At 50.9% G+C, this 26,591-nt stretch overlaps 2 protein-coding genes across 3 annotated transcripts; one reads left to right on the forward strand and one right to left on the reverse strand.

Annotated features, from left to right (window-relative positions):
- Positions 1 to 470: 470 nt before the first annotated feature.
- LOC310887819 (olfactory receptor 6E1-like) lies at positions 471 to 1,863 on the forward strand. The gene has a single exon (XM_083813997.1). The coding sequence runs from the start codon at positions 761 to 763 to the stop codon at positions 1,826 to 1,828; it is 1,068 nt and encodes a 355-aa protein (XP_083670123.1). The 5' UTR covers positions 471 to 760; the 3' UTR covers positions 1,829 to 1,863.
- Positions 1,864 to 15,156: 13,293 nt separating this feature from the next.
- Positions 15,157 to 18,422, reverse strand: LOC310887846 (olfactory receptor 14C36-like). 2 transcript variants are annotated; one of them, XM_083814023.1, is made up of 2 exons: positions 18,152 to 18,422; positions 15,157 to 16,654 (listed from the first exon to the last, which is right to left on the reverse strand). In XM_083814023.1, exon 2 carries the CDS (start codon positions 16,629 to 16,631, stop codon positions 15,675 to 15,677), a length of 957 nt encoding a protein of 318 aa, XP_083670149.1. In that variant the 5' UTR covers positions 16,632 to 16,654; positions 18,152 to 18,422; the 3' UTR covers positions 15,157 to 15,674. The 2 variants fall into 2 exon arrangements, with proteins under 2 accessions (XP_083670149.1, XP_083670150.1); XM_083814024.1 differs by lacking the exon at positions 18,152 to 18,422 and adding an exon at positions 17,100 to 17,184.
- Between the last annotated feature and the right edge of the window lie 8,169 nt (positions 18,423 to 26,591).

Genomic DNA, 26,591 nt, shown 5'->3' on the forward strand with positions numbered 1-26,591 from the left:
TTAGACAACTGAAATATAAGCCTACACAATAGTACTTGGCACTTTGCTTTTTTTAGGCGCTTCCTCTTTGTACAAGGACCATCCTTAAACTTTTGACGATGACAAGATTTTTCCACCTCTCGGAGCACTAAGGCATTTAGGTGACACCATCTGACAGTAAGAGAGAAGAGCAACTGTTTGGAAACAACTGCATTTCCACGCAGAATGAGGTCAGATGAGATTGTGTGACAGATCCATTTCCATTGATCTGGTGCGACAATAATGAATTTTGTCCTTGATTTAGAGTACTGAAAAAGGCAAACTACACTTGCTACTGGTATTCCCTCTTTCCTGAAGAAACAAAGGAAGATGATGTAAAAGAAAGCAGGGCATTGCAAAAGAGGTACTTGAAATTTGCTTAATTTGAAATCAAGCAAGGGATCCCCAGATGTTGCTAGTCCAAAAAGGCAAGTACTGAAGAGGAGAGAGAATAACTTTCAATGTACATATTTGAATTGATGGTTTAACACCTATGTAATAGAAAGTATTTGTGCAGTACATGATATTTCCTTTTGAAACATTATGATGGATGTTCGCAATTGTTCTGAGTGAATGTGGACTTTCCCAGGAACGGGGTGCAATCACTAACAACCCCTTGTTAGCCCTGTGTTCTTGAGAAAGAATCATTTGTGGCTGATGGACAAAGTTGGAAAGAAGACAAGAAATTCCCAGAGTACTCTAGCTGATATGTGAAACAGAAAAGTCAGTCTCTCTCTGTTGTATGGGAAGCCTGCAAGCAAGGAAAGAGAGAAGGAAGAAGATAGCCTTCTGTCCAGACCATGAAATTACTGTACTTGGTTTTGCCATGTTCCTGCCTCAGCAGGATAAATGGAAATTGGGCATGGGAACAGGCAATGGAACTGTCATTTCTGAATTCATCCTCTCAGGCTTCTCAGGGCTTGATCAAAGGCTACAGCTATTTCTCTGCCTGGTCCTTCTACTTATGTACCTGACAACGGTGATGGGGAATGCAGCCATCATTTTCCTGGTGTGTGTGGATAACCGCCTACAAACCCCCATGTACTTTTTCATTGGCAATCTGGCATTCCTGGAAATCTGGTTTACGTCCTCCACAAGCACCAAACTGTTGGTGATTCTGAGCTCTGGCAGGAGAACAATCTCAGTAGGTGGCTGCTTTGCCCAGTCCTCTTTCTATTTTGCCCTGGGTGCTGCAGAGTTCACTCTCCTTGTTGTCATGTCCTTTGACCGTTACGTTGCCATCTGCCAGCCTTTGCGCTATGCTGCCATCATGAGGCATCGGCTCTGCATCCACCTGGTTGCTGCTGTTTGGGTCATGGGCTTCACATTCTTGAGTTACCACCTGGTGCTGCTCTCAAAGCTCACTTTCTGTGGTTTGAACAAGATTGAGCATTTTTTCTGTGACAACACCCCCTTATTCCAACTTTCCTGCTCTGACATCACCCTGCTTTGGAAAACAGAATCAGTTTTCATGTTGTTTATCGTGCTGTCTTCCTTGTGTTTAACTCTGGCATCTTACACAAGCATCTTTCTCTGTATTCTGCAAATGCCAGCAGCCTCTGGGAGGAAAAAAGCTTTTGCTACATGTTCTTCCCATCTCACCACCTTGGCCATTGTCTATGGAAGCTGCATTGCTCTCTACGCATGTCCCTCAGGACATGTTTCTTTGGAGACCAACAGCATTGTAGCTTTGCTGAACACTGTCCTGTACCCGTTCTTAAACCCATTCATCTACAGTCTTAGAAACAAGGCTGTGATGCTGGCCCTGAAGGAAGCCATGGCCCATGCAACAGCACAGCTTTTCCCCTAATCATGATGCATTTCTGAAGAGCAATTTGAGTTCTCTCCTGCCATATCTTACGTAATACCACCATCACATATATGTGACCTCCACATGCAGATGCCTCTGGAGGTTTATGTTCCTTCTGGATTGTGTTAGGCTGCATGATAATCTGCACACAAAATGAAGGCCCAAGGAAGTGATGGCAGGACGAGTAATTCAGTTCATGCCCTGCCCTGGCTTCTTCCAGGCCCAGCACAGGAGAGACCCCAGCTCTTCAAGGGCCCATTTCCACAAGCCCAGAAGAGCACGAAGAACAATGGCAAGTGGGAATCCAAGTCACAGGCTCCTGTGGAACCAAGATCTTGTCCCAGCTCCTTCCAGGGCTGCCCTAGGAGGGCTGTCAGCCCAGTGTCCAGGCGGAAACCCATCAAGATGTGTCACTGGCAGCAGCTCTCCGCATCACCATTTGGACTAAGGGGATTGCTGCCTAGGGCTGTAGGTCACCTGATGGTTGTACAGAGGGCTAAGTGCAGCAGCTGGACTAGAACCAGGGCGTCAGACGGCCCATGTGTTGTAGTCTGGAACAGGAGAGATGGGAGTGTGTGGACTTAGTATGTGTGTGCCTGTGTCTGTGAATATGTGTGAGGTTGGGGTGGTGTGTGCCAGCAGCTGGAGTGGGACTGTGCCCACGGGGGCTCATATGTCCACGTGCCTTCAACTGGGGAGGCTGGGAGCCAGGAACTTGTCCTGGGCAGGCTGAGTGTCTGATCACAACTGCTGGAGGGATCTACCTTGCACCCACACACATGCACATGCATTTGTGCTCACAAGCACTTTATATTTCCCAATAATGGGCCTCTGTCTTGCTCAGCCAGAGAGGGGATCAGGATAATGCTGCTGCTGCTGTTTTGTTTGTGTGAATGCTGAGTGTGCCTTCCTGCATTCACCTGTGTCCTGTGTCATTGTGGACTGCACTCTGCTGCTAAAGGGATTGAGAAAAACACGTTAGTGATATCAGTCGTGGCATACCTCTTGGCTGGCTTTGATTCTAGTTCATATTGGAGTTCTACCACGTCCAGCACTGCAGCACTCAGTAGTGGCATGATTGCATTCAGGCCACGATAGTCCACTGTTAGTCTCTACTCTCTGTCAGCCATTCACACTGGCCATATGGGACTATTAAAGGGTGAGCGAGTCTTGCTATTCACTTCTCGGCTCTGCAGTCAATAAACCAGCTCATGAATGTGAATCAGGGAGTCTCAGTTAGTGCAGTATTGCTCCCTATGCACCACTTAGGTAGTGATCAGCATGTGCTGCTCTTCGACCCTCAGCAGCCCCACAACAGAAGGGTCCTCCAAGAGACCAGGCAAGGCAAACAGCTGTTTAATATCATCTTAATGAAGCTCCACTTCAGCCTCCAATACAGTTAATTGTCAGGATTCCCCTGTCACTCCAGAAATAAAAATGGGTTCTGCCCCTTTATAGCTGGATGGCATTGCAGTACACTGTGCAGTGGTGTCCACTAGAGCCTTATACTTCTGTGGGTCTGAAGTGTCAGGCCATCGAACCCACACAGTCCAATAAACTCAGTTGTCCCTCCACCTGACTGAAGGCAGAGCACCTCTGGTCCTGGTCATAGTATTCATGGAAATTGGAGCAGCAATTTTCCTGGAAGAAACACCTGCCCCCACCCCCACCCCCACCCCCCCAACCCCCTTTGCAATTGTTTTTCCTTGTAACATACATACCCATGCCTCTAGGGTTGAGGTAGATTTCCCATCCCATTTTCTCATGTCCCCTCCATGGTCACGTGGGTAAAACCACAGAGTGGTATGTTGTGTGGACCCACCATATCCCCTTTCTTGAGCAGAGGGATGCTTACTCCTAATAGCTGAGGTACTGATTCATACATGTGGGGGGAGGAAGGTATATGCTCTTTGAGTTGGTGGACCTCTCGGGAAAGTTTCTCCACAACCAAGACGCAGGCAAATAGTGAAGAAGAAATGCCGGTCATGACCACACTGCATCTAAGGGGATCTACTTTCCATTAGGGCTATCTGCACAAGAAAAGTCTTAGAAAAACAGACTATAATAAGATAAATACTGTAAAGGAGTTGACTAAAGAGTTCATTAGAGTTCTGGGAGATGGGGCAAGTTTCTAACTTCCTGACGCTCCTACAGCAACTGGGCAGAATAGAATGATAGAATCATTAAGGTTGGATAGACCTCCGAGGTCATCTGGTCCAACCGTGCCTGGTCCCACCAATGTCACCCACTAAATCATGTACCTAAGCGCCAGGTCCAACCTCTCCTTAAACACCCCCAGGGACGGTGATGCCACCACCTCCCTGGGGAACCCATTCCAATGCCTGACTACTCTTTCTGAGAAATGTCTCCTAATTTCCAAACTAAACCTCCCCTGGAGCAACTTGAGGCCATTCCCTGTAGTCCTATCACTAGTTATCTGCAAGAAGAGACTGACCCCCAGCTCCCCACAACTTCCTTTTGGTAGTTGGAGAGAGCAATCAGGTCTCCCCTGAGCCTCCTCTTCTCCAGACTAAACAACCCCAGTTCCCTCAGCCACTCCTCATAGGACTTGTGTTCCAGACCCTTCAATGGCATCACAGCCCTTCTCTGGACATGCTCCATGGCCTCAATGTCCTCCTTGTAGTGAGGGATCCAAAGCTGAACACAATACTCGAGGTGCGGCCTCACCAGAGTAGAGTACAGGGGGATGATCACCTCCCTGGTCCTGCTGGCCGCACTATTCCTTACACAAGGCAGGATGCCATTGGCTTTCCTGGCCACCTGGGCACACCGCTGGGTCATGTTCAGGTGAGCATCAATCAGCACCACTAGATCTTTTTCCTCTGCACAGCTTTCCAAACACTGTGCCACAAGCCTGTAGCATTGCATGAGGTTGTTGTGGCCAAAGTGCAGGACCCAGCACTTAGCCAAGTTGAACCTCATCCCATTGGCCTCTAACCATTGATCCATCTCATCCAGGTCCCTCTGTGGGGCCTTCATACCCTCTGACAGATCGACACTTCTCCCCAACTTGGTATCGTCTACAAACCTACTGAGGGTGCACTCAATTCCCTCATCCAAGTCATCAATAAAGATATTAAAGAGGATGGGCCCCAACACTGACCCCTGGGGAACACCACTGGTGACCGGTGACCAGCTGGATTTCACTCCTTTCACCACCTCACTCTGGGCCTGGCCGTCCGGCCAGTTTTTAACCCAGCAAAGAGTGTACCTGTCCAAGCCATGGGCTGCCAGCTTCTCCAGGAGAATTCTGTGGGAGACTGTGTCAAAGGCCTTGCTGAAGTCTAGGTAAACTACTTCAACAGCCTTTCCCTCATCCACCAAGCAGGTCACCCGGTCATAGAAGGAAATGAGGTTGGTCAGGCAGGTTCATGCCTTTCATGAACCCATGCTGACCGGGCCTGGTCCCCCCATTGTCCCACATATGCTGCGTGATTGCCTTCAAGATGACCTCTTCCCTCACCTTTCCTGGCACTGTAGTTGGGCTGACAAGCCTGGAGTTCCCTGGGTGTCTGTGATCCTGTAGCTGAAGACAATTGTCTCCCACACAGAACCCCAGTTCTGGGAAACACTGACCTTTAACAAGAAAGAAACAAATGAACAAACAAAACGTCAATAGACACAGAATCTCCTTAATGACTACTATATAAAACCAAAAGAAAACAAACCCCCAAAGAACTGTAGAAGCTGAAAAGTGTGTGGACATATTTTCTTAGATTTTAATCTTTCAGTTTCTTGTTTCATTTTTAATTGATATTAATTGACATCAATTGACATCTTTCAGGCCCAGAGCTTGAAAGAAAAAGACGGACTGACGTCTTGCACATAGCCTTGGACCCCCCATATTTTTCCTGCCCAGGATTACCTGTGACACCCCTCACTCTCTGCACAGAGCAAGTCACACTGAGGTGTTGACCTCTCTTCACTGGTTTAGATTGTTAGGGGATCCTGTTGTTTCCCCTAGCAGAATGGGTCTCCCCAGGCATCTGGAATTCACTCAAAGGTTCGACTCTTACTTAATGCAGAGAGAATATAATTGTACCCATATACTCAGAGTATACTATACTATATACATTTATATATATACTATACTCTATATAGCATGACTATATATATACTATATATATTTACTATTTTTAAGGTATATATATTATATCTTATATATATATACACATATATGTGTGTGTGTGTTCGCTCAGAGTGAGCAGGCAGTGCTGGGAATAGCCAATGCCAGAGGCTGGGGGTGATGAAAGTCCTGGGTCACCTTCCTGGGCTCTTCATGCCACCAAGTGCTCAGACTGGCAACCTGCCTCCTCTGCATGCACTTCTTGTCTCCTGTCCATGAGCTCTGGCTCTGCACCACAAATCCCCTGCTGTGAGTCCTCACCCAGCATGGCCACACAACTCAGACAACATCCGAGTTTTCCTCTGCCAGGCACCTTCCAGCCCACCTCCTCCCCAGCTTTTCCACCCTCCCCTGTCTCCAACCAGCCCAGCAGCACACTCAGGGCTGGCCCCACTGCAGTGCCCACCGTGGGGTGTTGCAGAGCTCTGGGTGCTCAGCACAGCCCCAGCCCCTCCAAAGGGCACAGCCGCTCCAAGCTCAAGTGCTTGGCTCCAAGAGATCCTTAACCCTGACCGCCTGAATCCCTTCTGTGACTGTCCCTGTCCCCAGCACAGGACTCCTGGACCTGGAGCTCCCCGGGCTGTTGCTCCTGTCCCAGTGACAGACCAGCCTGCCCCGAGCTGGTACATGCACAAAAAGTGTTTCCTTACTCATTTATTCCTCCCTGTAAGCACAGAACTGCTCCTTTTCTCTTCCCTAGGGATGTACTTGACTTCAGAGAGACTTTCCCTAGGGGACTGTGTCCATGCAGCCCGCACCTGCCATTCCTGTCCCCTCCCTGTGCTTCCTGCAGGACCCAGAGCTGGTGGTGATGCTCTGCAGACTGAGAGACCTAGTTTAAAACCATTTCCTCTTGTCCTGTCAATAATGGCCCAAGCAAAAGTTGCTCTCCATCTTTTTTTATAAGCCCCCTTTAAGTATTGAAAAGCTTCAATGAGGTCACCCCAGAGCCTTCTATTCTCCAGGCTGAACAATCCCAGCTCTCTCAGCCTTTCTTCACAGGAGATGTGTTCCAGCCCTCTGATCAACTTTGTGGCCCTCGTCTGGACACGCTCTAACAGATCAACATCCTTCTTGTGCTGGGGACCCTGCAATCGAAATGAGGCCTCACAAGGGCAACCAGAGGGGCACAATCACCTCCCTTGACCTGCTGGCCACTCCTCTGTTGATGCAGCCCAGGGTGCGTTTTTTCTTCTGGGCTGCAAGTGCACACTGCTGGCTCATGTCAAACATTTTGCCCACCAGAACCCCCAAGTCCTTCTCAGCAAGGCTGCTCTCAATGAGTTCTTCTCCCAGTCTGGCCACTTGTCTGGGATTGCCCTGGACCAGGTGCAGTACCTTGCACTTGGACTTGTTGAACCTCATTATGTTGATATTGGGCCCACTTCTCAAGCTTGTCCAGGTCCTTTTGGATGGCATCCCTTCCTTCTGTTGTATCAACTGCACCACTCAGCTTGGTGTCATCTACAACCTTGCTGAGGTGCACTTGATCCCACTCTCTATGTCAATGATAAAAATACTAAACAGTACTGGTCCCAAGAGGAGACCCCTGAGGGGCACCACTTGTCGCCGGCCTACGCCTGGACATGGAGCCATTGAGAGTGATTCCATAGAGCAGTGTCCTCCACCTGAAGATAACATAATTTCCTCCAGATAAAACAAGTTATCCTCCAGATAAAACACTTTCTTTAGCCTGTTTCTGACCTCAGCTGTGGAAGAAAAGACCAGGCACCAGCACCGAGGAAATGCCCTTTTATTACAGAGATGTGACAGAGCTGTGCCATAACACCAGATATATGTACATGGGCATCTGGGTGCGACAGAGTGTGTTCAGACCTCTGCAGAAGTGGAGTGAATGCAGAAATTCCTGGACAAACAAGATCATCACAGACAAAAAGCCCAGAGACCAGGAGTTTCCAGAGATCAGCCGGAAATAGTTTGTGAAGGACATGGTCATATTATTGCTGCTGAAGGACTGCTGATTGGGTCAGCTTCTTCAGTGCGTCCTTCAGCTCCTTGTTCCTCATGCTGTAGATGAGAGGGTTCACTGCTGGAGGCACCACCGAGTACAGAACTGTCACCACCAGGTCCAGAGATGGGGAGGAGATGGAAGGGGGCTTCAGGTACGCAAACATGCCAGTGCAGGAAAAAATGGAGACCACAGCCAGGTGAGGGAGGCATATGGAAAAGGCTTTGTGCTGTCCCTGCTCTGAGGGCATCCTCAGAACAATCCTGATGATATGCACGTACGAGAAAAGAATGAAAATAAAACACCCAAAAGCTAGACACACTAACCACAAGAAGCCCAAATTCCCCCAGGTGGGAATCTGAGCAGGAGAGCTTGAGGATCTGGGGAATATCACAAAAGAACTTGTCCAGGACAGTGCCTTGGCAGAGGGAGAGTGAAAATGTATTCACAGTGTGCAGGACAGTGTTGAGAAAACCACTGCCCCAGGCAGCTGCTACCATGATGACACAAGCTCTGCTGTCCATGAGTGTCCCATAGTGCAGGGGTTTGCAGATGGCAAGTAGCGGTCATAAGCCATGACTGTGAGAAGGGAATATTCTGCTCTAAGCATGAGTAAGAGAAAAAAGACCTGGGTAGCACATCCTGAGTAGGAAATGGCCCTGGTGTCCCAGAGGGAGTTGGCCATGGCTTTGGGGACAGTGGTGGAGATGGAGCCCAGGTCGAGGAGGGCGAGGTTGAGGAGGAAGAAGTACATGGGGGTGTGGAGGCGGTGGTCGCAGGCTACAGCTGTGAGGATGAGGCCGTTGCCCAGGAGGGCAGCCAGGTAGATGCCCAGGAAGAGCCCGAAGTGCAGGAGCTGCAGCTCACGTGTGTCTGCGAATGGCAGGAGGAGGAACTCGTTGGGGAAGGTGCTGTTGGACATTTGCAGCCTCAGGGCATGGTTGCCTGTCCATAGAGGAAAACACACAGACAGTCAGGACGGGGTCTCTGAGCAGAATCCACTCCATTTCTCAGTGACCCATTGCACACTCACTTCCATTCTCCCCTGATCAGGATGGCATACTTCCAGCTCCTCAGCTAGCACTCTGCCCTGTTCTGGGTGAATGCACTCTAAGGAACAAAATTCCCTGCCTGGGGGCTCCTTCACAGGATGCTGAGTGCCAAAATCTGCTCCTCAGCTGAACCCCATCTTGCTGCCCCAGAGAGCTGACACCCGAGAGCCACAGTGTAAGGGAGAGAGGAACAGAGAGGGGTGGAGGGAAAAGGACTAGCAGTATGACTGAGAGAGGGGAGGGACAGATGAGCAAGCAGAAAGGGGTCACCCTGCCCAGCCGTGCCTGCTGCTTGCCAGGCAGCACCATGGAGAGCAGTGGCTCTCAGACCTTTGCCAGGCAGTGGGACAGGGCACATAACTGGAGAGACAGACCTTCCTTCTTCTGGGGCTTTGGCTACCAAGGAGGCAGCTCCTGCCTGGGTTCCTGCAAGCTAGGAGGGCAAAGGCTCTGCAGGGTGGGAGAGGAGAGCTGAGTGGGGTAGCTCAGGGAGTTGCACCTCTGCAGCAGGGTTTCCCTTTGCAGGTCCCTTTCTCCCTGCCCATCTCTGCTGCCTGCAGCTGTTCCTGCAAGGAAATGCTTCTCTGTCACCACGTCTGTGCCCTGCCAGTGCTTCCAGACCCCATCCCATCTGCTGTGTGCTCAGCTCTGCCCTGCACCCTCTCAGTGTGTGCAGGTGCTGAAGGGCAGGTCACACAAGCCCTGATGAAACTGGGAAGGTGATGCTGCTGCCTTCTGAAGGCTGGCGGGTACTGAAGGCACTTTCTGAGTTTCTTCATAAAATGAGAGGTGACAGAAACTCAAAATCTTCTCTACTCTGTACATCTCTGTTTCCATTCCCATCCTGATAAACCAAAGAGAGGTGAAAGTGCAGTTTCTGGACAGCACAGACCATACCAAGCAGCCTCAGCCTTAACCTTCCGTCTGAAGAGTCCCCTCTGACATAGTCTGGGGGTGCTGTGGAGCTGTAGCCACCCTGACCCAGGAAGCCTCTGGGCACCAGCAGGACCCTGCCCTGCCCTGCCCTGACTGGGGGGCTCCTTCCACCCACAGCCTCTCCCCACAGCACCCTGGGCAGCTCCCTGGGCAGGCTGAGTGCTGAGCCTGGCAGGCAGCAGAGGCCCTGCCCCGGCACACAGCCCCTAGGGCACAGCAGGGACCCTGCTCTGCACCACAGCCCTGGCCACCCCTGCCTGCACCCCGGCTGCACAACATGCAGCTGGCCCCGTGAGAAGGAACCCTCATCTCCTGTAACTCTAATAGCTTTGGCTGATAATCCCTGCTCTGGAACTTGTATTCGCCTCTAATTCAAAAAAAACTGAGAGTTCTCCTGAAAGCTCCCAAAGGCTGTGGGATTTGCCAGCAAATCTGGAGATGGCTCCAGGAACTAGAGCTGCCTTCCCTGCAGCCAGACACTTACCCTGTTCAGGGCTGTGAAAATTTGTCCCGCAGTGAGCTCTCAGCAGCTCCTCTCCACACTGCCTTTAACATCTCCCTCCCTTCTCTCAGCCGCCCTTGTCCCCTGCAGGCAGTGCCCCCAGCCCTGCTGTGCTGTGCAGAGGAGCTGCTCCTGGGCAGAGCTGTCTCTCTGCAGTTCTGCCTGCTTGCCCAGGAGCTCCCCTTGGGCCCAGGAGCCCGGCCCAGCTCAGCAGCACAGGGAGCTCAACACCTCTCTGTCTCTCCCCTCTCCTGTGTCCCTTGAGATGGCCCTGGTCCTCCGGGGGAATCAACTTTGAAACACACTGAATTAATCACTGATGTTCCTTCCCTCAACTGCTGAAGGAATCTCATTTCCAGCTCTGTCCTTCCTCATTTCAGAAAATGGATGAGGTCCAAGGATCACCTTTCCATGCCCTGTTTTTAGGCAGGACACTAAATACAGGCCTGGAGTGCTACATCAGATGCCAAGACTCTCACGCATGACTACCTGTGGCTGGTAGGGCCACACTGGTCCTGGGCAGGAAAACCATCCCCATCCAGAGTGAATGTGTGGCAGAAACCCAACACAGGAATTGCAGGCAGAGTCAAAGACTTTGTGCAAATGAATGAGTGCTGTCCCTGTGGTGTGGCAAGGTCTGTTCCTTCTCTACCCAGTAGGTGCAGGCAGCCCATGAAGAGGAAGCACATCACTCTGGAGTCCCCACTTATGTGCCTACATTCTCAGCTGCTGTTTGTTCCCTCCCCCCAACTTTTACTCAACCCCTTGATGTCAAGGAACAAGCCAACAATTTTCACAGAGTGCCTGTCAGCAGCACCTGGGTGTTCCTGGAGATCAGTTTCACCTTTGCCAGAGGCCTTCAGGGGCTGCAGAGACACACCTGACAGCAAACCTTTTTTCCTGCCAGGCCTGCCCAGGGCATCCCAGCTCTGATTCTCTCTGTCCTTGGGGACAGCAGGGTTTGCTCTCTCTGTTGTCATCTCGTTTCTTCCGTATATTTCCACCTGCTGTCCATTCTACCAAGTCTTTGGCTTCAAACAAAGCCTTTGCACATGCAGGGTCTTGGACATTTGTTACCTGGCTTCCCAAAGGAAAAGTCACAGCTTGCCCTGGTGCCACAACTGTGGTGCTACAACACAAAGGTGCACCAATGCCCTCAGCCACAGACCAGAAGGAGCTGTTGCCTGTGCTTTTTGACAAGGGTGCCAAGACAGGAACACTCTTCACCACCTGTGAAAGGTCATGAAGGTGGCGTGGACTCCCTGAGGACTGGATAAAAGCAAAAATTACATGCAGCTTTCCAGAAGGTCCACGAGATCAGCTGGGCAGCTAAAGCTTGCTTAGCATTACTTTGGTAGAGGAGCCTGTTCCAGAGCGTGTCCTCTTGGATCTCATTGCTGGCAGTCTGAAGAAGAAGGTGACTAAAAGTGAGGGTAGATCATAGCTGACCACCCTCATTATTTCCTAGGATGAAATGACCACATCTGTGGGTGAAACTAGAGCAGTGAATCTCATTTACCAGGATTCCAGCAAGGTTTTCAATACAATCCCCCACAGCAATCTCTTTTCCAATAAGAAGCAGGTTGGAGGGATAGGCCAATTGAAACTCTGTGATATCCAACAAGGATAAATCCCAAGTTGTGCCTCTGAGGTGGACAAGTTCCCTACAGTGGCACAGGTAAGGGCTTGTATAGCTTTATATTATAGAATCTAAATGGATCATGACAAATTCAATCAAAAGGTGTAGAATAGTTCATTTGTAAGGGATCTTCAAAAGTCATTCAGTTCAACTACCTGACCTTTTCAGGGCTAATCAAAAGTTAGAAACTATGTATGAGAGTATTGTCCAAATGCCTGTTCAACACTGACAGGCCTGGGACATCAACCAGGTCTCTAGGAAAGCCTGTTCATGTGTTTGATCAACCTCACAGAAGAGAAATGTTTCCTAATGTCCAGTGTGATCCTCCCCTGCTGCAGCTTTGTACCATTCCCATGCATCCTGTCATCAGTTTTCATGGAAAAGAGACTGGCACCTCCCTTTCCACTTCTCCTTCTCAGGAAGTTGTCAAGAGCAATGAGGCCTTCTGTCTGCCTTTTTTTCTCCAGACTAGACAACCCAGGTGTCCTCAGGCTCTCCTCACAGGCCATGCCTTCCAGCCTTTTGACCAGCTTTGTTGTCCTCCTCTGGATGCTTTCAACTCCACATCTTTCTTCTGTTGTGGAGCCCAGAACAGTGTACATGATTCAAGGGGAGGCCTCACCAATGCTGAATATAGCAGAAGACTCACCTCTTTGACCATCTGGCTGTGCTGTGCTTAATGCATCCCAAGATGTGCTTTGCCCTCTTGGCTGCCAGGGCACCCTGCTGGCTGATGTTGAGCCTGCTGTCAGCCAGCACCCCCAGAGCCCTTTCTGCTGAGCTGCTCTCCAGCCACTTGTCTCCCAGCCTGTGCTGGACCTGTGTCCAGCACTACTCAATAATTCTTTGACTCTCTGAGGTGATCAGCTCCAGGAGGATATGTTCCACAGCACAGCAGGGGATTATGGCCTACAAGAGGATTTCCTGAGCTTGGGCAGCCCCAGGGGCATGTAGAGACCTGCCTGGAGGTGGCAGCTCTTGCCAGAGTGGCTGACAAAGCATGGGAAGGACCAGCATTGATGGTGGCCACCCCCCACCTCCACGAGTGCCAGTGACCAGGAGCATGGCCAGCAATGTAGGGAAACAGAATGGGCCTGGCCTGGTGCTGCCATTGGTGCAGCCATTGGCTCGGGAGGAGCAGGGAGGGCACCCAGTGAGGGAGGACCATCCCACAGCAAAGGGTGGGAGGCACCAGGTACACCTGCACCCTGCACAGGATAAAGGCATGCACCCCACAGATCCTCAAGGCAGGACGGTGGCCACTCATCTCTGGGCAGAGGCTGCAGCTCCAGCTGGGCCATCAGCACTGCCTGCCCCAGCGGTGGCCGATGCCTCCACCCAGACAGAGCTGCCGAGGTGTGAGGCTGCCATGCAGACCTCCATCTGCTGGAAGTGCCCAGGCCTTTCCCCTGTGGCAGGGGCAGGCAGCAGACCTGCCTGCCAAAGGTGTGCCCAGCTGGAGGACCTCCTGCAGCAGGGGGCCGAGCTGCAGGAGGCAGGGAGAAGGCTGCGTAGCAGCAAGGAGGCTGATGAGGAGTTGGACAGCTGGATCCTGCACAGTCTGCAGGGCACCAACAGCCCACAGCCAAACAGCCCAAAACTCCCTCACTGCACTCACAAAAGGGAGGGGGGCCAGTATCACCAGAGGTTGGAAGGTGGCAACAACAAGGGAAGAAGAGTCTTCCCCCAAAGCCTGAGGTGCCCTTACAGAACGCGTCACCCGTCTGTTGATGGAAAAGGAAAGACCTGTGGCAGGGGGTTGGAGGTGGGTTAGACACACCGGTCTGTTCCCCACATAATGGTTGGGGCAATCCTAAGCACAAACACAGGCCAGAAAGAGTGGATTGAGAGCAGCCCTGAGGAGAAGGACCTGGGGGTGCTGGTTGAGGAGAAGCTCAACATGAGACTGTAATGTCCACTTGGAGCCCAAAAAGCCTACAATATCCTGGGCTGCATCAAAAGCAGAGTGACCAGCAGGCTGAGGGAGGTGATTCTCCCTCTCTACTCTGCTCTTGTGAGACCCAACCTGGAGTTCTGCATCCAGCTCTGGGGCCCCAGCACAATAGACATACAAGATTTCGGACATAGGACTTACAGAGTGGGACCAGAGCAGAGCCACAGAAATAATCAGTGGAGTGGAACACCTCTCATGTCAAGGCAGGCTGAGCCAGTTGGGTTTGCTGAGCCTAGAGAACAGAAGGCTCTGGGGGGAACTTTCTTCTTGCCTTCCAATACTTAAAGGGAACTTCCAAGAAAGATGGGGAGAGACTCTTTCCAACTCCAACTAATTTGTGATTCAGTCTTTCTGTAATGTCTTGCAATGTTTCTGAGAACTTTTCTGTAGTATCATTGCACCAGCTGTACTCCAGGTTCCCAAGGGGAGAGACTCATTTTGAGAATTACCCCACTCACCAGGTAACCTTGAGGACCATGGATTACAAGCACCAGCAAGGCCTCAAAACACACGATTGTCATGCACTCTAGCTCCACAGTCCAGCCCCTTCTTTCCTGAGTCAGAAGGGATCTCTGGAGGTGTCCACTACCACCATCTTCTCTGAGCAGTGATAGCTCTACAGGTAGATCAGGTTAGTCAGTACTTTCTGCAGCTGGGTTTTGAAAATCTCTGGGCCCATGACCCAGTGTTGATCCATTGTCTTGGTGGCTGTTCCCCCAGTACAGACACTGATGCCAGCAAAAGGATGGAGCTGGTCAAATTTCAAAGATCAGCTCCCCTTGGGCAGTGGGGAAAGACCATCTCTGTGATCCCCACAAGCTGTCCCCAAGCTGGTGGTGCTGTTGTGCAGAACAAACATGCTGTGGTGCTGTGCCAGGCGGAGGTACTTCACAAAAGGGGAAATGAATCACTCCCCAGCTTCCCTTCCCACTGCCCCCTGGGTGTCCACTCTCTTCTCTGAGACTGCAGAGTCACAGGTTCCCTGTGAATACCTGGCTTTAGTTCTTTCCCTGTGGCTGAGCCCACAGTGGGAGATCTCTCACATTCATGGGGGATGCAGTCACTGCCCACCCCAGGCTCAGCTATCCCTGGAGGTACCCTGGGCTGTGCAGGTAGCTCCAGATTCCCCTCCTGAAGGACATCATCTATGGGTCACATGTGGGAACAGCCCTGGCTATGTAATACAGTGACCATTCGCTGTCTCTGCTGTGAGCAGACACCCATGGGTGAGTGTTAAATCTAGCCCTTGGTCTCTGACAGGTCACAATGCAACAATGAGCCATTCCCTCCTAAACTGAAGGAGGAACAGACCCTTGTGGAGAGCAATACTTTGGGCCTATTCTTGACACTGTTTTTTGGGGGGAAGGAAATCCCAACCTTCAGGCGTTGCACTGGGGTAATGCCATTTTATTATAGAGATGCTAGTAGAGATTCTTCACCGACTCACAGTGCTAAATGCACATTTATACGGCCTCCATATGGGACAGAAGAAGTTCATTCATTCACAGCAGTGGGGGGAATCCAAATATTTATGTACAAATGCAAGGAACAGGAGCAGTAATAATGACAAAAAAAGGAAAAAAAATATATATAATAATAATGAGAACAAACAAAACAGAAGCTTGGAAGGTGATGTACTTAGATTCATTATTGGAGAGTGAAGGGATATTTATAAGTACTGAAAAACATCCCCCAAATCTGTCTCCTAACTGCAGCCTTGAGCTCCCTGTTTTGAATGCTGTAGATGAGGGGGTTCACTGCTGGGGGCACCACCGAGTACAAAACTGCCAGCAAAAGGTTGAGAGATGGAGAAGAGATGGAGGGGGGCTTCAGGTAGGCAAACAAGCCAGTGCTGATGAACAGGGAGACCACGGCCAGGTGAGGGAGGCATGTGGAAAAGGCTTTGTGCCGGCCCTGCTCCGAGGGGACCCTCAGCACAGCCCTGAAGATCTGCACATAGGACAGCACAAGGAAAACAAAACACCCAAATAATAAACAGACACTAACCACAAGAAGCCCAACCTCTCTGAGGTAGGCATCTGAGCAGGAGAGCTTGAGAATCTGGGGAAGTTCACAGAAGAACTGGTCCAGGGCATTGCCTTGGCAGAGAGGAAGTGAAAAGGTATTGGCAGTGTGCAGCACAGCATAGAGAAAAGAACTGCCCCAGACAGCTGCTATCATGTTGACACAAGTTCTGCTGTCCATTAATGTCCCATAGTGCAGGGGTTTGCAGATGGCAATGTAGCGGTCATAGGCCATGATGGTGAGAAGGTAAAATTCTTCTGTGTCAAAGAGAACAAAGAAAAAGACCTGGGTAGCACAGCCTGCATAGGAAATGGTAGTGGTATCCCAGAGAGAATTGGCCATGGCTTTGGGAACAGTGGTGGTAATAGTGCCCAGGTCGAGGAGGGCGAGGTTGAGGAGGAAGAAGTACATGGGGGTGTGGAGGCAGTGGTCGCAGGCTACGATGGTGAGGATGAGGCCGTTGCCCAGGAGGGCAGCCAGGTAGATGCCCAGGAAGAGCCCGAAGTGCAGGAGCTGCAGCTCGCGTGTGTCTGCGAATGGGAGGAGGAGGAACTCACTGGGGAAGGTGCTGTTGGACATTTGCTGCTTCCGGGCAGGGTTGCCTGTCCATGGAGGAAAAAAACAGAGACAAGTTAGAGAGACTATTTTCAGCAAAATTCATGTTTTCTCCCACAGAATTTACCCTTCCCTGAGATGAATGAGGAATGAGTGAGCTCCTTCTTCAACTCTCCCAACTGGATGACAGCGTGCCTGACAGTTTTATATGAAGCTCGGGCACCTTGTTCCCAAGAAGACACCCTCAGGGCAGGGCCCCAACAGACTCTATCAGAACAGAAGCTTTCACCCACTTCTACCCCAGACAAAGAGAGTAGGAGAACCGCAGACAGGTGGAGAAATAAGAAAGAATACCAAAATTCTCCAAACAGCTGACAGAGAGAAAGGCTGATGGGCATGCAGGGAAGCCTTCAGCTTGCCAAGCTTGCATGCCACCTATGGAAGTGACACTGCAGGGCAGGGACTCTTACAATACTGATCACTGGGTATCACCTTGTAGGACACAGGCTCCTCTCCTCTTCTGGAGGTCCAGCTGAGGAGCAGGTGGCTCATGCCCTAAAGCCCCTGAGGGCAGAGGCTGTGCTGGGTGGCAGAGGAGAGCAGGGGGTTGCTGCAGAGAAGGTGCCTGCACTGCAGGCCTGGCAGGCAGTACCTGTATCCCCCCTTCCTTGGCATTTCAGGCAGCAGCTCCCTCTCCCTCCCTGCCCAGGTCTCTGCTGCCTGGAGCTGTCCCTGCTGGCAGCTGCTTCCCTGTCCTCACATCTCCTCCCTGCCATTGCTCACAGACCCCATCCCACCCGCTGTGTGCTCAGCTCTGCCCTGCAGACACCTCTTGTCTGAGAGCACTTTTCAGGGACAACTCCCCACGTTCAGTGGCTAAGGAGCAGCTCTGAACTAACAGGAAGTAACTAGAACTGGTGACACAGGGCCTTCATAATAATAAAAATTCCCATCTCCTACTGCCACCCAGCAAAGCAAGAGGAGAGATCGCAAAATATAAAATGCTTCCCTTCAAGTATCCCTTGCTCTGACCTCTAAGATGAGGAGTCCACTCTGAGCTGTTCTGGGGGTGCTGTAGATCTATGAGCAGCCTGCCCCAGGCAGCAGCCTCTGGGCACCAGCAGGACCCTGCCCTGCCCTGTCCTGCCTTGCTCCAGGGACTCCTTCCACCCACAGCTTCTCCCCACAGCACCCTGGGCATCTCCCTGGGCAGGCTGAGTGCTGAGCCTGGCAGGCGGCAGAGGCCCTGCCCCGGCACACAGCCCCTGGGGCACAGCAGCGACCCTGCTCTGCACCACAGCCCTGGCCACCCCTGCCTGCACCCCGGCTGCACAGCCTGCAGCCAGCCCTGTGAGAAGGAACTCTCATCTCCTGTAACTCTGACAGCTTTGGCTGATAATCCTTGTTCTGAAACTTGTATTTGCCTCTTATTCAAAAAAAAATGAGAGTTCTCCTGAAAGCTCCCAAAGGCTGTGGGATTTGCCAGCAAATCTGGAGATGGCACCAGGAACAACAGCTGTGCTGCCCTGCAGCCAGACACTTACCCTGTTCAGGGCTGGGAAGATTTCTCCTTCAGTGAGCTCTCAGCATCCCCCCTCCACACTGCCTTTAACATCTCCCTCCCTTCTCTCAGCCGCCCTTGTCCCCTGCAGGCAGTGCCCCCAGCCCTGCTGCGCTGTGCAGAGGAGCTGCTCGTGGGCAGAGCTGTCTCTCTGCAGCGCTGCCCGCTTGCCAGGAGCTCCCCTTGGGCCCAGGAGCCCAGCCCAGCTCAGCTGCAGAGGGAGCTCTTCCCCTGGGTCTCCAGGTGAATTGACTTTGAATCAGGCTGAAGCAGTCACTGTTTTTCCTTCTCTGAGCTGGGGATGGACACTTACTTCCAGTGGTGTCTTTTCCCCTAATTGAAAATAAGAGTTTGGCATGGGAATTATCTTTTCTTGTCCCACTGTGAGATCGGACACCCAGAAAATGACAGGCAGGCTGCATCCCATCACTTCCAAGCACTTGTTGATACTCAGGGAGATGACATTTTTCATAGAAACTGAAATCCCTCTGTCTACATAAGCTACACAGCCAATTTCTGGCCTGCAGGATCACCATATCACAGGACGCTTTGGGTCTGGAGGGACCTTAAAGACCATCTAGTTCTAGCCCCCCTGCCATGGACAAGGGCACCTGCCACTAGACGTGGCTGCTCAAGGTTCCATCCACCCTGGCCTTGAACACTACCAGGGGGGATGAGGCATCCACCACTTCTCTGAGCAACCTGTTCCAGTGACTCGCGTTTTTTCTTTTTTAAGCTGTTGCCCCTTTTCCTACTGCTACACTCCCAGATAAAGAGTCTCTTCCCATCTCCTGTTTATCTCCCCCTGTTCTCTTAAGGAGGGGGAAGGAGAGAGTGGCCGTGTGTGTGGGGTGCTTGGCTACTTCCTGGGGATAATCCACAACGCATCCAGGGACACAGACCTGACCGTCAAGTGATAAAGGAGGCAGTGAAGGGAACCAGACATGGTCAGTCACACTGACTGGTGAGAGCATGGGAGAGAGAGAAATTGTTTATTCCAGGGAGGTTATCTGATTAGGGACCTTTTTAGATGAGAAACCAAGGGAAAAGGGGGAATGCTGGTAAGAAGCTTGTCCTATGAAGACAGCCTGTGGACTGCTGGGTAGTCTGCAGAAAAGAAGGTTGAAGGGCGACCTCGTTGCTCTCAATAATGTCCTTAGGAGGGGAAGTGGAGAGGGGGGTGCCGGTCTCTTCTCCCTGGCAACCAATGGCAGGACATGTGGGAGAGGCACAAAGCTGCATCAGGGGCTGTTCAGACTGGGCATTAGGAAAATTTTCTATACTGTGAGGGTGGTCAGATACCAAAACGGGCTTTCTAGAGACCTGGTTGATGTTCCGTGACTGTCAGTGTTCAAGAGGCATTTGGATCATAGAAACATTGAATCAAAGAATGGCTTGGTGAGGAAGAGACCTTAAAGATCATCCAGTTCCAAGCCCCCTGCCTTGGGCAGGGATGCCACCCACTAGATCAGGTTACCCAGGGCCTCAGCCAGCCTGGTCTTGAACACCTCCAGGGCTGGGGCACCCACAGCCTCTCTGGGCAACCTCTTCCAGTGCCTCACCACCCTCTGAGTGAAGAATTTCCTCCTAACCTATAATCTAAATCTCTCCGCTTTTAGTTTGCAACCATTCCCCCTTGTCCTCTCATTATCTGATTGAGCAAGGAGTCTCTCTCCATTTTTTTATAAGCTCCCTTTAAGTACTGCAAAGGAACAATGAGGTCCCCCCCAGAGCCTTCTCTTCTATAGGCAGAACAGCCCCAGCTCTCTCAGCCTTTCTTCGTAGAAGAGATGTTACAGCCCTCTGATCAACTTCATGACCCTCTTCTGGACCTGTTAACAGGTCAACATCCTTCTTGGGCCTGGGACCCCAGACCTGGACACAGTATTTCAAGTGGGACCTCACAAGAGCAGAGTAGAGGGGGACAATCACTTCCCTTGACCTGATGGCCAGTCCTCTTTTGACGCAGCCCAGGATGCTGCTGGCCTTCTGGCCTGCAAGCGCACACTGCCAGCTCTTGTCAAGCTTGTCATCGGCCTCCGCTCTGCTCAAGAAAGGGGGTATGGTGGGTGCACACCACGTGCCACCCAATGGTTTTACCTGCGTGACCACAGAGAGGACATGAGAAAATGGGATGGGAAATCTACCTTGACCCTAGAGGCACAGGTACATGAGTTGCCAGGAAATACATTTGCCAAAGGGGGGTCCTTCTGAGAAAATTGCTGCTCCCGTTTCCAGCAGGCAGTCCCTGAGACACAGTAACAAATCCTATGACCAGGGCTAGAAGGGCCCTGCTTCCAGCCAGATGGAGGGAAGGGACAATCATGTTTATTGGACTGTGTGGATTTGATGGCCTGGAATCACAGGATCATAGAATATCCCAAGTTGGAAGGGACACACAAGGATCATCCACCAACAGTTTCACGTCCTTTTTGTACTATGGTGCTCAAAACTGCATGCAGTACTCAAAGTGAGGCCGCACCAGCGCAGAGTAGAGCAGGACAATCACTTCCCTTGACCGACTAGCGATGCCGTGCTTGATGCACCCCAGAATACGGTTGGCCCTCCTGGCTGTCAGGGCACACTGCTGGCTCATATTCAGCTTGCTATCAACCACAACCCCTTTTTTCTTTCCATTTCTTTCAGCCTCGCCACTTCTATGTCATATACAGAGATGGTTTTGTGCCCAGCAGGCACACACCTCTATTCAACAGAGAGCCCCCTCCAGCAGCCTGGGAGACCTGAGGCTGCTGCAGCTCTCTGACCCTCGGTCCAACCTGAGCAAGGCAGAGCGTGTACTCCTAGGAGGCACACACACAAGCCTACATAAACATCACATAGGCATCAATACATGGCAGGACACAGGTCAATGCAGGCGGGTACATTCAGCATTCACACAGCTACAAACAGCAGCAGCATCCTTATCCTGATCCCCTCTCTGGCTGAGTAGGACGGAGGCCTGACAGTGGGAAATACAGAATGGTTGTGTGCGCACGTGCATGTTTGTGTGTGCAAGGTAGATCTGCCAGCAGCTGGGATCAGACACTCAGCCTGCCCAGGACAAGCTCCTGGCTCCCAGTCTCCCCAGTTGAAGGCACTTGGACGTATGAGCCCCCATGGGTGCAGCCCCACTCCAGCTGCTGGCACACACCACCCCAATCTCACACACACACACACACTTAAGTCCACTGAGTCCACACAATCCCACCTCTACTGTTGCTGACTACATGGGCACTCTGATGCCCTGGTTCTTGTCCAGCTGCTGCACTTGCCCCCTTGTACAACCATCAGGTGACCTACAGCCCTAGGCAGCAATCCCCTTAGTCCAAATGGTGATGCGGAGAGCTGCTGCCAGTGACGCATCTTGGGTTTCCGCCTAGACACTGGGCTGACAGCCCTCCTAGGGCAGCCCTGGAAGGAGCTGGGACAAGATTTTGGTTCCACAGGAGCCTGTGACTTGGGTTCCCACTTGCCAATGTGCTTTGTGCTCTTCTGGGCTCATGGAGATGGGCTCTTGTTGAGCTCAGGGCTCTCCTGTGCTGGGCCTGAAAGCAGCCAGGGCAGGATATGAACTGAATTACTTGTCCTGCAATCACTTCCTTGGGCCTTCATTTTGTGTGCAGATGCACTTCTTATCACACAGCCTAACACAATCCAACAAGAACATAAACCTCTGGAGGCATCTGTGTGTGGAGGTCACATACATATGGAAGTGGTATTATGTAAGATATGACAGCAGAGAACTCAAATTGCTCTTCAGAAATGCTTCATAATTAGGGGAAAATCTGTTTTGTTGCATGGGTAACATGTCTGGGGTTCGACTTCAAGGTAGGCTTTGAGGCTGAGGATTAGAGCAGTGGATGCCTTTCAGGGTGAGAGAGAGCATTTAGGGTAGCACTAGATTTTCAGGTCACTAGTTAGAACTATTACCAGGACTTAACATGAAGATTTTCCCAGTGAGTGTTGCATAAACATCAGACTTACCTGAACCCCTGTTACCTCTTCAAAATCTTTCCTTTCTGTTAGCCAAGCCCCTCTTCTCTCTCCCAAATCTCCCACCTTTATTCACCCAGCTTTCCCCTGGCCTCCCCTAATGTGTCACCCTCTTGGGGGCAGCTTTCTGATGGCCTTTATGACCTCAGAGGCTCTGCCTCCCTGCTGTTGGCCAGCCAGGTGCTGGGACAGAAGAGACCTCACAGCCAGCAGCCACAGGGCTACAAGGAGCTGTTGTGCTCAGGAGGCCTCTTCCCAGCCCACCCAGGAGCAGTGGGTGCAGGGGATGCCCTGCACAATCCCTCAGGTACTCTGCCTGCCAAGCATCTCATGCTTTAGAAGGCCTCCCACACAACCAGACTCATCAGCATCAGACTCATCAGACCCCAAAGCATCAAATGGAGAAGTGGAGGTCAGTGGCAGTGCCCCTGCTGCTGACATCTGCAAATTACCTCACCTCCTCATATTCCCTTTGTGGAAGGGACCCACAAGGATCACCAAGTCCAACTCATTTCCAATGGCAGGAGATGTTTTGGTGTGGTTTACTAGATCCAGTCTATGAAATTTCACCAGAGGTGTAACAAATAACTCACCAGACTGCTTTCCCTATGCCTGCTGTATTCCCTGGAGTTGCAGAGCTCTCCTTTGTCTGTTCCATCCCAGATCTTGCACTTATCTCTGGGTGGCTCCACCTTCGACACGCTCATGCTCTGTGGGCTCCGTGCCCTGCTGACTCCTTGACACACACTGTCCCTGATGATCCCCTGGGCTCTCCTGGCAGCTTCCACTTCCCTCTAGAAAGATGCCTGCCTGCCTTCACACCTACTGCATGCTGTGGACACAGGCTGGTGAAGTCACCATATCCATGGGTGCGGGGCACCAGCAGGCAACACCAGAATCAGCCCTCCCTGCTTAAAAGCTGATGCTGGGTGATCAGCTAATCTCATCCCCACGAGCCCACAGAGAAACAAACAAACAAAAAAAAAACCAGGAGCCTCCTTTTAGTCGACTCCTTTGCAATATCCATGAGAGCAGCTTCAGGAGAAGAACTGAGCCTTCAGGCACTGCCCTCAGCAGATCCCCTTTTATGCTAGAGATGCTGGTACAGAGCCATCTGTGTTAGAGAAGTGCCCCTGGCCTGTCCCTGCCTGTGGACACAGGACTGCCCCACAGCAGCACGGTGAGCAAGCGGCAAGAACAATCAGTCCTCACAGTAACTCAAGGTCAATGAAGGAGAGCGTGGGAGGTGAAAGGGAGAGCAGCTTGGGACAGACCAATCCCTGGGGTTCCCTGGCAGTGCTGCTGTGCCAGGAATCTTCTCCCCTTCCATCTCTGCACACAGCCAAGTGCCCCTGCAGATCCACCACAGGTCTCCAAGGAAGGATCTCAGGCAAGCAAGTCACTGCATGGTCCTTCCCTTTATTTAAATACACAGAAAGCCTGGCCCATGATATATACAAAGACCTGGAGTCAAAGAAAACAGGTACATAAAAAGAAGGAAGGGGATGAACAATTATATTTCTTTGTGGAAAATATTTAGGGAAGTAAATCAAAGTAAAAATAAGCAAATAAATAAATTAATAAGGAGAAAAAAAAAAAAAACATTTCTAGGTCTCTGCTGAGTAACATTAAGAAGGCATTCAGTTTATTGCTTCTGAAAAACATCCAGTCATCAGTTTCCAAACTGCATCCTTCAGCTCCTGGTTCCTCATGCTGTAGATGAGGGGGTTCACTGCTGGAGGCACCACCGAGTACAGAACTGCCAGCAAAAGATTCAGGGATGAGGAAGAGATGGAGGGGGGCTTCAGGTAGGTAAATGTGGCAGTACTAAGAAACAGGGAGAAACTAACAGCCAGGGAGTTAGCCACATGAGGGAGGCACGTGGAAAAGGCCTTGTTCCGTCCATGCACGGAGGAGATCCTCAGCACAGCCCTGAAGATTTGCACAAAGGACACCACAAGGAAAACAAAACACCCAAAGGATAAAGAGACACTAACCACAAGAAGCCCGACCTCTCTGAGGTAGGCATCTGAGCAGGAGAGCTTAAAGATCTGTGGAACTTCACAGAAGAACTGGCCCAGGGCATTGCCATGGCAGAGAGGGAGGGAAGTGGTATTGGCAGTGTGCAGCACAGCATAGAGAAAAGTACTGCCCCAGGCAGCTGTTGCCATGTAGACACAAGTCCTGCTGTCCATTACTGTCCTGTATTGCAGGAGTTTGCAGATGGTAACGTAGCGGTCGTAAGCCATGATTATTAGAAGAAAAAACTGTGCTGAAAGGAAAAAGAAAAAAAAAATCTGAGCAACACATTCCAAGTAGGATATGATTCTTGTGTCCCACAGGGAATTGGCCATGGCTTTGGGAACAGTGGTGGTGTCCTGGTTCCAGTTAGGACAGAGTTAATTTTCCCTCCTAGTAGTTGGTAGGGTGCTATGTTTTGGATTAGGATGAGAAGAGCGCTGATAACATGCTGATGTTTTAATTGTTGCAGAGCAGTGTTTACACCAGGCCAAGGACTTTTCGGCTTCTCGCTCTGTCCTGCCAGCGAGCAGGCTGGGGGTGCAGCAGGAGCTGGGAGGGGACAGACCCAGGACAGCTGACCCAAACTGGCCAAAGGGGTATTCCATACCATCTGACGTCATGCTAAACAATATATAGGGGTGGCTGGCCGGGGTGGGGGGGCCGGCTGCTCAGGAATAGGCTGGGCATCGGTCAGCGGGTGGTGAGCAATTGCATTGTGCACCACTTGTTTTCTTACACATTATTATTGTTAATACTATTATCATTATCACTATTATTATTATTATTGTTATTATTATATTCCTTATATTCCTTATATTATTATATTCCTGTCTTAATAAACTGTCTTTATCTCAACTCACCGGCTTCACTTTCCCGTTTCTCTCCCCCATCCCAGAGAGGGAGGGGGGAGGGTGAGCAAACGGCTGTGTGGTGTTTAGCTGCCAGCCGGGTTAAACCACAAACAGTCCTTTTGGCGCCCAACGTGGGGCCCGAAAGGTTGAGATATCGACAGAAATATCGACAAATCTGACCAGAGTGTGTTAAACTAAAATTGGTATAAGTATTGGACCTGCTTAATAGTTGCTAGTCACGATGTTGATTGCCTTAATCTCCAGTCTGCTGTACCTGTATTCCAAATTGAGTTTTATGGTGCGTTACTTTCTGTATGTGCTCCCTGTTGCACCGTTTATCCTTTCCGGGCCCTGGTTTAAGATTGTTATGGTACTGTGCGGTGTAGCAATGGCTTATGAAATGATGAAATATCTGGTCACGACTTTAACCTGGTATTTGTACTCAGCACCGTATTGTGACTGGCCCAGATGCTCCGTGTATCCTTGGCATAGACTATCTTAGAAGAGGATATTTCAAGGACCCAAAAGGGTTCCGCTGGGCTTTTGGCATAGCTGCCTTGGAGACAGAGGACATTAAACAGTTGTCTACCTTGCCTGGTCTCTCAGAGGACCCTTCTGTTGTAGGGTTGCTGAGGGTTGAAGAACAGCAAGTGCCGATGGCTACCACAACTGTGCACCGGCGGCAATATCGCACCAACCGAGACTCCCTGAGTCCCATCCATAAGCTAATTCGTCAACTGGAGAGCCAAGGAGTGATCAGCAAGACTCATTCACCTTTTAATAGTCCCATATGGCCAGTGCGAAAGTCTAATGGTGAGTGGAGACTAACAGTGGACTATCGTGGCCTGAACGAAGTCACGCCACCACTGAGTGCTGCAGTGCCGGACATGCTAGAACTCCAGTATGAACTGGAATCAAAGGCAGCCAAGTGGTATGCCACAATTGATATCGCTAATGCATTTTTCTCCATCCCTCTAGCAGCACAGTGCAGGCCACAGTTTGCTTTCACTTGGAGGGGAGTCCAATATACTTGGAATCGGCTGCCCCAGGGGTGGAAACACAGCCCTACCATTTGCCATGGACTGATCCAGTCTGCGCTGGAGCAGGGGGAAGCTCCTGAACACCTGCAGTACATCGATGACATCATTGTGTGGGGTGACACTGCAGAAGAAGTTTTCGAGAAAGGGAAGAAAATAGTCCAAATGCTTCTGAAGGCCGGTTTTGCCATAAAACAGAATAAAGTTAAAGGACCTGCACGAGAGATCCAGTTTTTAGGAATAAAATGGCAAGATGGATGCCGTCAAATCCCAATGGATGTGATCAACAAGATAACAGCTATGTCTCCACCAACTAGCAAAAAAGAAACACAAACTTTCCTAGGTGTCGTGGGGTTTTGGAGAATGCATATTCCAAATTACAGTCTGATTGCAAACCCGCTCTACCAAGTAACCCGTAAGAAGAATGCTTTTGAATGGGGTCCTGAGCAACGACAAGCCTTTGAACAAATTAAGCAGGAAATAGTTCATGCAGTAGCCCTCGGGCCAGTCCGAACAGGAC

Source organism: Anser anser (assembly GCF_964211835.1).
Source record: "Anser anser genome assembly, chromosome: 29".
Classification (NCBI taxonomy): domain Eukaryota; kingdom Metazoa; phylum Chordata; class Aves; order Anseriformes; family Anatidae; genus Anser; species Anser anser.

Bases quoted from the DNA above. Each gene is read 5' to 3' on its own strand.
- LOC310887819 (XM_083813997.1), top strand. From the start codon at position 761: ATGGGAAGCCTGCAAGCAAGGAAAGAGAGAAGGAAGAAGATAGCCTTC.
- LOC310887846 (XM_083814023.1), bottom strand. From the start codon at position 16,631: ATGTCCAACAGCACCTTCCCCAGTGAGTTCCTCCTCCTCCCATTCGCA.